This window comes from Orycteropus afer, unplaced genomic scaffold, assembly GCF_000298275.1.
Source record: "Orycteropus afer afer isolate SDZICR_OR568_19922 unplaced genomic scaffold, OryAfe1.0 scaffold00123, whole genome shotgun sequence".
NCBI classification, from domain to species: domain Eukaryota; kingdom Metazoa; phylum Chordata; class Mammalia; order Tubulidentata; family Orycteropodidae; genus Orycteropus; species Orycteropus afer.
Window position 1 is genome coordinate 786,605 of NW_006921710.1, and position 9,958 is coordinate 796,562.

Here is a 9,958-nt window from a genome sequence, read left to right on the forward strand (position 1 = left end):
CCAGTGACAGGAGGTACGCCTTAGGGATGAAAAGGGGAATAAACAAGAGCCTCTCTAGGCAGGTATATTCCAGACTAGTGGCCTAGCCTTTTAGCACTTGAGCCACTCGACATAAAATCAGTGGAAGCCATTAAAATCCAACAGTCGCATCCTAGACAAATTTCACAGGAGAAGTTGCCTTGCTTGAAAAGGCCACTTCACTAACAACCGGCCTTGTTAACCGCCTCTATGACTGCCCTCCTTATCTCTTAATCTGCTCTACCACAGGAAAAGCCCAGAACCAGGGGACAGTGAGACACCGAGAGTCAGCTCAACTTAGAAATTCCCAGCAGCCTTGCAACTGGACGCTGGCTGGGAGGGGAAGCTAAACTTCTTTTCAACTTTTGTCACCCCCACCCCTGCGAGCTGAGGTGCCTTTTCTCGCCTCTCTTGTTCTGCCTGCTTAGATGCTCACCTTCTTCTTTATTTTAAATGAGAGTTCACCCAGCCCCAGGGTCGGGAACAGAGAAACCAATTTAGTCTTCTAAATGGATGAAAGTTAAAGCCCACCTCACTGCAAAGGTTGTAAAGTTATTATTACAGATGGGAACTGCAGGACAATTTAAAATATTGTAATTATAAACTTGTAGGTGAGCCTTGTTCTTCATTAATGTAAGATATGAAATCGCCTCTGCGGTACAAGGACAATTACATAGCGGAGAATGTGTCTGTGGTTTACACTGCTGCTGTGTAAATGTGAGGGTGGCTGCGCGCCTCTGCCTCCTCCACTTTCACAAAATGAAAAGCACACCAGTGCAAGTTGTCCTTTGATAGATTTTTAATATGATTTTAAAGAGTTTTGTTTGGTCTCATTCTTATTCAATGAGATTAATTTAAAGCACTTATCCCCTGGGTTTAAGTCAATCCATGTAGGATTTGGGCAGGGTTTGTTGCCTGGGGGGTTTGTTTGCAGGAGGCTATGAGAGACTCCTTTCCCACTTCATTAACCCTGAGTTGGGGACAATCCCCCCGTCGCCCCCCACCACAGCCAGAGCTGGGGATTTTCCAACCCCCATTCACATGCAAAAGAACTCCAAAGCCGAGGGGCTCCTCTACTTCATTAGCTGCTGTGCATTTTGCAAAATTAGAATAATACCCTCACCATCCCAGGAAAGAGAAGCTGGGTGTGAGTGTGTTGGGGGGCGGGGAGGAAACAGTAGCAGACCAAGCAGGGCTCTGGTTTTCACTAGGGGTTAGAGTCTAAATGTGCCCCCACCTGTCCTCTGCAAGGCAGGCCTCTCCCAGAGCAACCCAGGTGCACAACTCTACTTGGGTCCAAAACTTCCAGCCCTGGGCGTTCCATACGTCTTGGTGGTCAGTGGGCTGCAGGTGGTGTGGAGAAGGGGAGCACCTGCGCCAGTCTCCCCACAAAGGAAACAGGTGACCTTAGCCCTTTGAATGTGAACCAGAGGCCTCGAATCTGGCTGAGGACTGAAATCCACTTTCCTGAGATTCTGGAGCCACAGGGCAGGAAGAGGTGGGGAAGGAGGCAGAAGTTGGAATTTCTCGCCCCACTAAGTCTCATTACCAACTTATTCTCGGGGTAAAAGAAGAAGTGAGAAGATGTGGCAGTGGGGGTTACCCGAAGTGGCGTCAGGTTCGTGGCGAAAGCGCGTCGGGTCCCACCCAGCGCGGGAGGCAGGAGCAGCCTGGGCGCCCACGAGCGTCCGGAGCCCGAGCCCGGCCGGCCGGGGCGCAGAGCGGGGGGAGCAAGCAGCCTCGGAGCCCATCTGTCGGCCCCGCGCCCAGCGAGCCGGTCGCCAGCTGCCGGCACCCTTGTCGCGACCAGATGAGTCGGCTCAGTGAGGGCACCGCAGCCAAGCGACGGCCGAGCACTAACTCCCGCCCTTCCCCTGCCCCGGCCCCCGGACTGGCTGGGAGCGGGAAGGAAGCCGGGGAGCCGAGGAAGGGGCTCGCCTTCTCGTGGTGGCCCCAAGATTGAGGCCAGGCCGGGAGACCCTGCCCAAAGCCCCAGTGCGGCCAATCCCCCCCCACACACATACACACACACACGAGCACAGCACCAAGGAAGAGAAAGGGGACAAAAATACTTGGTTCTTGAGGATGGAAGGAAACAAAGTCCCTGGAGAGGGTAGTGGCTTAAAGAGGGGTCGGGAAGAAAAGGGCTGAGCGCAGATCCATCGATGCGAGCGCCGACAGGCGCCTGGTCATTTGTAAGAAGTTTATTTCGACATTTAAAAAAAGAGAAAGAAAGAGAACCCGAGGGGCCTGGGTGACCCCGGGCCGGGGCTGGAGGTGAGGCTGGAGGTGGGTAAGCAAGCCCCTTTGACCCCTTCCTGCCCCGCCCGGGAGGGAGAGGGCACAGGCCACAGACTCACTGATTCACGGACACGGTCACGAATAAATAACTTCATATACACTTTGCACACAGTATGTACAGCTCAGCCGCCGGCCCGGGTGCTGGGGGGAGGGCGTGGTCCCGCTCGCCCCTTCCGCTCCCTCTACCAGGGGTGCGGAGAGAGGGGTTGGTGTACGGCTGGGGCGTGGAAGGGCAGGGGGAGAGAGCGAGGCGGGGGGGTTCTCCCCACCTGCCCCAAGGAGGAAAGGGGCGCCTGGGGAGCCGGCGGGGAGGGGGCAGAGACGAATATGTACATCCGCGGGTGGAGGTGGCTCCCTGATGGAGCGGCCGGGACGCCGGGGAGGGAAGACTCAGCCCGGGGTCTGGGCCTCAGTAGACTTGGCATTTGGCCCTTCTGGGGGGACAGTGGGCTGGGACACCGACGAGGGCCAGACAGGAGCCTCCCTCCCGGAGAAGAAGAGTTGAAACCTGCGCCCTCCCGGGGGCGGGCCGAAGGGGCGAGCGCGGAGATCCGGGGAGGGGCACCCGGGATGCCGGGGCTAGCCGGGCCGGGCCTCGGGCGGGCGCCTCACCGAGGCTGCGCAGCGCGCGGGAGGACGCCAGCCAGCGGGGGCAGCGGCGGGGGCGGCTCGCTGGCGCCCTGGAGTCCGTGGATGAGAATGCGGGGCACCAGAGGTCTCTGGAGGGCGGGCGGCGGTGCGCTGGGGCCGCGGTACAGGTAGAGCGCGGCGCCGGGGTCCAGATTGGAAACTAGACTCTGCGGGTAGAAATAAGGCGACGGGAACATCCGCTGGAGCGCTGAGTAATTGCCCGCCTCTGCCAGCAGTTCCAACCCGACGGCCGTCTGTCGCTTCCATTTAGTCCTAGAGTCCGAAATAAACACGCACGTCGGGGTCAGAGCTTCAGCTTCTGGCGATCCCTGCCCCTCCCAAGTGCCTGACTAATTTGTTAATTAATAACGGAGTGCCGAGCAAATGTTCCCAGCGTTGCATGTATGGTCTGATTTCATCTTCCATTAGCCTCCCATAGTTTATCCCCATTCTACAGATAAGAAAACTGAGGCGTGAACCATTTTCCGAGATGGACTCGAAATCAGCAGAACCCAGATTCTAAGCCAAGCTGTCTGACTCCAAACCCTGGTGTTGGGGCTCCACCGAAGTGGGCACCCCTGCAGAGGCATAAGGAAGATGGGCTGGCACTGAAGAGGCCACCGGGGCCAGGGAGTTGGGTCACTAGGTCTGGAAAGAGGAGAGGAGGTTTCTCCCTGCGTGGTCAAGCTGAGGCTGACACGGGGCGGGGGGAGCGGGGAGGGGTACATGCCCTGCGGCTCAGCCTCCACGGAAGCGGCTGGGTGCACACCCCTCCCGGCCTCTACTCCTGCCCGACGCCACTGACTGCAGCGAGGTGGCTGGGCCCCAAGCCTCGGTCTGAGGCCTGGGGCAAGCCCTGCGTCTCATCTGGCTCCGAAGTCTGGAGGCCACCAGCCAGGCATCGCCCGGGGCTCGAGAAAGTCAAAGAAGTCAAGGTCACACTCGTTTGTTCTCAGAGCCTGTGGGTCGGCCCCTAAGGCTCATTTGGCGGGCCGGGGTCCCACTGAAGCGGGCTCAGCCACACCAGCCCCGTTTCCCTCCCTGAATTATTCATCATCATCATAATTGTGTAATTACTGTAACGGGCCTTAATTATTGATGCCCCGAGCAGTAATCGGTATTTATTATTAATGGGGTGATGTGTTCTGCGGCTTGTTTATGGAAAGCGCCATTCCGGCTTCCCCTTCGAGTTCGTAGTGTGTCTGCGGGTATGTGTACGTGTGTGGTTGTGCTGTGGTTGACCCATTAAGTGGGTGGATGTGTGTGGGGGGATGTACGCTATATCTGCTCCTTTCAGTGCGTTAGGGACGGAGATTAAGGACCGTCAGGTTAAAGCTCAGGGCCGCCTTCCTCACTTTTTTAACACCGATTTCTGGTCACCCTGTCCGCAACGACCAGGGGCCAGGCTGAGTGTCCCGCGGGATTTTAGGACTTGGAGAGACTCAGCGGGAGCTCAGGGGGCCCAATGCAAACTCCGCTGTGCCGGCAGAGGCCACTGGGAATGGGCCTCACTCCAGGGCACCCCTGGGCCGCTTGGCCACCTGTACTCTTCCCCTAGAGGCGCTTGGAACCGCCACCCCTACCTTAGCCTGGGACTTCCACCAAGAGGGCTCAGGGCTCAGCGACCACCAGATCGAGGTTAGGGGCTGGGCCTGGTGGGGACTACAGGCATGACCCGGTCGTGGGAGATGTGGCTTTCTGTCTACCCTGGACAAGGATAAGTGGGTAGTCTGACCCTCACCGTAGGACTTTGGGTATGGCTTCTCCTGCTTTCACCGAATGAGGGATGCCTAAGGACCCTTTCTTAGCACCAGGCTGTGGGCTGGAGAGTCTCCTGGAGAGGCGGTATAAGGAGGAGCCAGGCCTCACCTGCGGTTCTGGTACCAGGTCTTGACCTGCGTGTCGGTGAGGTTGAGCGAGGCGGCGAGCTCCATGCGGTCCTGCACGCTCAGGTACTTCTGCCGCTCGAAGCTGCGCTCCAGCTGTGCTAGCTGGTGGTCGGTGAAGGCCGTGCGAGCCTTGCGCGGCTTTTTCAGGCGCACTGGGGGGCTATCCCGCGAGCTGGAGATCTCGCGGTCGCCCTCCTCCTTCACTGCGGAGACACAGCTGCGCGTCAGGGCCCGGCCTCGCCACCCACACGCCCGCCCGCCTGCTCACCCCAGCCGGCCGCTGGCCCGTCGCGTTCGTGTAAACGCAGCTCACGACGGCGGTGGCCCAGTTGCGCCCGAGTGCGTGCGGCCGCCGGAGAGCCGCTATGAGCCGAGTCGTCTGGGCTCCCAGTACCAGGGTGTGAACGGCAGCGGAAGCTGGCAGCTCCGGCAAAAAGAACCCAAAGCCGGGAGAATTTCACCACGCTGGCTTGCCGCCGTGCTCCTGCGCTACACGCGTTCCCTGGAGGAATCAACGCAGCGGCGGAGCTGGACCCTGCCAGTTGTGCGCGGGTTGGTCCCAGCGGCGAGTGCCTTCTCAGGGGTGCAGGTCTGGGCTCCGAGACTCTGTGCCCCTAGCCTCCCGCCCGTGTCTGGGGCTGGGAAGAGAAAGGTGAAGGCCAGAGTCTGGGAAGAAAAACCCGCGTGGAGAGACAAAACCTGCTCCCCTCGGAACAATTCGTTGTCCTAAAGAACAAATAAAAAACAAATAACTGCCCCCGCACCCTGGGTGCCTCCTAAGTGGACACGGATATGCAGTGAAGGTTATTACCCCCACACCTAAGCTGCGTACAAACTGTGCGCTGTGGAAGGCCGGGTGCGAGAGGGAGTCGCGGGTGCCGGGATCTGGGAGCGCTAAGCACTTGAAATAAACGACTCCGTGTCGCATTCGCTCCTTGGGTGCCCAAGTTGCGGAGGTCTGTGTTTCGGTGTATGTACAATGCCCACTGTGGCCCTCATCATTCCGCGTGGTGGTCGTGTATCTACGCCCCATAGTCGTTACAGGCGGGCACAAGAGTCCCCGCTCTTGAGGCGCAAGGATGGAAGGGACAAGGCTGATTTCTTTTTCCCCAACACTTTGGTGCCGGAGGACTACCGCAAACGCACAGGACAGAGCAAGCTCAATCTTCTCCCTTCTGCCCCTCGAGCGATTATGTAACCAAAGAGCCACTTCCCAGAAATTGGCGGCGCGGGCTGGAAATTCACACCCCTTCATTTTTGATCCCTCTCTGTCTCTTTCTTTCTCTCTCTATATTTTAAATGGAGAGTTTCATGGTGCATGGCGTTTGCAGTGACACAGTTCAGCCGAATACAGTTGATTTCTCTCTGTAGAAAACAATAATCCGGTTCATTGAGAGAGACTTTTCAACAGGAAAGGCAGCGGTTCGCGGCCGGGAGGGCGTGGGCGCCGGTGCTCGGAGGCGGGCAAGCGGGCCGAGCGCCGGGGAGAACCCCCGGCCCACGCGCCCCTCCTCCCACGCCTCCTCCAGGCGGGCACCAGGGCACTCCCGGGGTAGGGGCTAGGGCCGCCGCCTGAGACCCGGGCCTGTTGGGGTGAGGGAAACCCGAGTTCTATCTCTGCAGACGAGGTAATACTCAAACAAACGCGCGGAAACAATAATCAGAATAAGCCAAGCTCAAGCTTGATGTTGCAGGAACCCTACTTTTTTTGCCTAATTGTCCAGACCATTTATGAAATCCCCTAATTCTCGGCGCTGAGGGTAAGGTGAACGGAAGGGATTGTGTTGACCTGTTCGGGAAGCGATGGGCTTTTTCCCAGTCCTACCCTAGCGCAGGCTGGACCCTTGTCGTGTGCACTCCGCGCCGCCCGGCCTCGGCCTCCTGAGCTCATCCGGATGAGACCTGGGCTTCCCGGATTCCCATCCCGGAGGCCGCATCCCAAGGCCCGGGAGTTCGAGGCCCACCGACTCTGCCTGCTCTGAGCAAACCGTGGGTTTCTCCACCGACCTGGGCTCCAGCGGCTACTGTTGGCAGTAGACCGTCTTACCTCAAAGCCTGCTTTCAGCTTCTTTAAATATTATGCTTGAGGAGACTTTTATTCCGTATGAAATTGACCTTCTCTCCACATCCGCTGTAGAGGAAACGACTATGGTGTGGAAGGTGGAGGAAGAGGGGCTTAAACGGCTATACCTGGCATGTCTGTCTATAGGACTCCCGAACTCAGACTCAGAAAAAGTCACCTCCCTGTTTAAGAAACGCTCCAGGCTCCTCATGGGCTGAAGTGCCCACTCCTGTTTTCACCCCAGGACTTTCTAGTCGCAAAGGCTGCCAAGCCTGGAAAAGAGTAGGGTCCTTCCATCTCTCTCTGAGCCAAACCCATTTAAGCGCTGTGTGGACAGCCGGCCCTCGTCACCTCCCTGATTAGATATCATCTAGATATCATCAGGGGCAGGAGAAGGGAACTGATATTCCAATTATCTTAAACGAAACCTCTCCTCAGAATGCTTCCTGGGGGCAAAGAGATAAAAAGAGGTAAGGTCCAAATTCTTTTCATCACCACTGACACCAGCCATTAGCACACAACATTGGAGAGTCTTGCATCTTGCCCTAACAGTAAAGCTGGGTTTTTGTTGTTGTTGATGATGAAAATTATAAATAATAAAACATGATGTTATAAATACACGTTTGCATTGCCTCCTCCTGCACAACACACAAACAACACACACACACACACACACACACACACACAGATCCCTGTCTTTTTTTTTCAGGGCAAATTTTCTTTGCCTGTCTCTAAACAGGCTCCAGATGGAGGAGCAAGAGTCACTGGGCCAAGGTGCCGGTACTTCCAGCACTCACATTCCTCTGGGCTTCCTTCCTGGGTGCTCTGTTCAACCTGCCTGTTTTCTAGGCAATGGTTGGCCCAGCCTGCCAGAAGGATATCTTCCTTTATCCAGCCATTTGCTTGGGAAGCGGCGAGGGGCAGGACGTGTATAGGGGATGGGGCCCAAATGAGTTTCCCTCTGGGGTATGTGCAAGATGAATTATTGTCTGGGAGGAAGGTGTTTTAAAAAGCATTTCTGAAAATGTGTGTAGCTGCCTTAATACATATAGGGGCCAGAAAATGTGGGGGCCCCAACAATAAAGACTTTGCCTGTACCGAGAAATTTCTTCTCATGACACGGGTTCCTGGAATTCTTTATAAAGCTGAAAGGAGAGCTCTGAATGACCCCTGGCAGCCCCAGGTTTTCTGCTACATTGGGACACAAGGCTCTCTCCCTTGAAGTGCTGGCACTCCTTCCTCTCACCTTCTGACTCTTGACTCCTTCCTAGAAAGAACTTTGCATCTCTGGCCCCAGAGCCTTTGGGGGTGAGGTAGGAACGGAAGGAAGAAACAAAATTATGGAACTCCTTCCTCTTTCCTTCTCCCTTTCTTTTTAATGTCAATCTCAGCTCCCTGGTTAAAATGAGATGGAGAAGAAAAGGGAACAATAACAACAAAAAATATTCACAGGAGTGAAAAGGCAGCCCCAGTCCAGGAGAAATGAGGTCTGTTACTCAGGAACGCCTGGGTTCTCCAGACGACCTGGGATTGATTTATTGTTCAATATGCTTGAAATCATTAAGTGAGAATCATGAAATTCAGTGAGAACAACTGGTGGCTGTGGGGTCCTCCCCTTTCCACCAGACCTCTGAACCTGCTCCAAGCCAGCCACCTGGCTGTTGTGTCTTATTTGAAGTGAGCAGTTCTTTTGTAGGATTCACTAGGCCCAATGGGAGGGAGACCCCAGTTTCTCTTCCCATCTGGAAATTTAGATCAAAAGGTGGAAAATTCTGATTGTTCTCAGGTCTCCAGCTGGAATTTCTTCCTAAGTATTTCTTTTAATAAAATGTGGTCAAGCAGAACCCTTTGGGTCATCTGTTGCTTCTGCAAAGGTTGCTCCCTGGAGATCCACTGGCCTCCTAGGAACCCACTCCTGCTCGCCAACACCTCTGGAAACGAGGGTCCCAGCCAAAGTTTAGAAAGTTTGTTTTCTGCATTTGAGAAAATCTCTCTTGAGCACCCAGGATTACCCCCTCCTTCTTGCCTCAACTCTGTGCTGCTCAAAGGCATCGCCACAGGGCTGACTGAAAGGTTCAGGGAAGTCCAACAGCTCAGCCTGGGCCCTCGGGGAGCTCCAAAGCGCCCATGTTCATGCCACCTCACATGTGCTCACTCAAGTTTTTAAATACGAATTTTTAGAAATGTAGCATCACCAACCCCCCCCCCCAACTTTTCATCTCCCATTTTCTTACCTTTATACTCAGAGTCCGACGAAGCATTGCTGCCACTTTTCTCCAGCTTGTCTCTAAAGTCCTCCGCAGGCTTGGCTGCAAGGCGGTCCCCAGACTCTGGGGCAGCCGGCTGCCCACTGCTAGAGTAGGGTGCACAGGCCGCGAGTGGTTTGCAGTCGGCAAGGATGTCCCTGATCAGAAAGGAGGAGGTGACGGTGCGCGACTGGGCCGGGGCGGAGAGCTGCCCAGGCTGCAGGTGGGAGTCCAAACCTGGGCCCGATGCCCCTCCAGGTCGCGGGGCACCCGTCTCCAGACAGTCCCTTCCTGGTGAGGCTGGTGAAGAGCAGTCGCTGCTGCTCTCCGAGCGCAGACTCAGCTCCAGGGGCGAGCGGCAGTCCCCGAGCAAGGGGTCCCCCTTGGGAAGGGCGGGGCTGCCCGCGCGGTGGGAGAGAATGGAGTCGATCCCAAAGCCATTGGAGCCTTCCATAGCCAAGCTGCGACCTGTCCTCCCCAAAAGCTCCCCACCCACCCCCAACCCCAGCCGACGCTGCCCCTGCCCCTAGCTGCGGGCTGGCATGGGGAAGGCGGGCAGGGAGCCTGCGGGCACCTTGGACGGAGTTCAGCCTTGGGGGAGCCGGGGAGCTCTGGGCCAACCTTCTCTGCGCATTAGATCCAAGAGGGCTCAGTGCGTCTTCAGCAGCATCGCGCCGAGCCACCGAGCCGAGGGGGGGTGGTGGGAGTGTCAGGGAGAAACGGGAGGGAGGGCGCGTCAAGTTGGGGAGAGCAAAGAAGGAGACGGACACCCTGAACGCCCCTTTGGCACAGACGAAATGCGAGGATGTTGG

The 9,958-nt window shown here is 56.5% G+C and overlaps 1 protein-coding gene across 1 annotated transcript; it reads right to left on the reverse strand.

Moving 5' to 3' along the window:
• Positions 1 to 2,927: 2,927 nt before the first annotated feature.
• BARHL1 (BarH like homeobox 1) lies at positions 2,928 to 9,600 on the reverse strand. The gene is made up of 3 exons (XM_007944200.2): positions 9,135 to 9,600; positions 4,819 to 5,041; positions 2,928 to 3,222 (listed from the first exon to the last, which is right to left on the reverse strand). The coding sequence occupies exons 1-3, from the start codon at positions 9,598 to 9,600 to the stop codon at positions 2,928 to 2,930; spliced, it is 984 nt and encodes a 327-aa protein (XP_007942391.1).
• Positions 9,601 to 9,958: the final 358 nt, after the last annotated feature.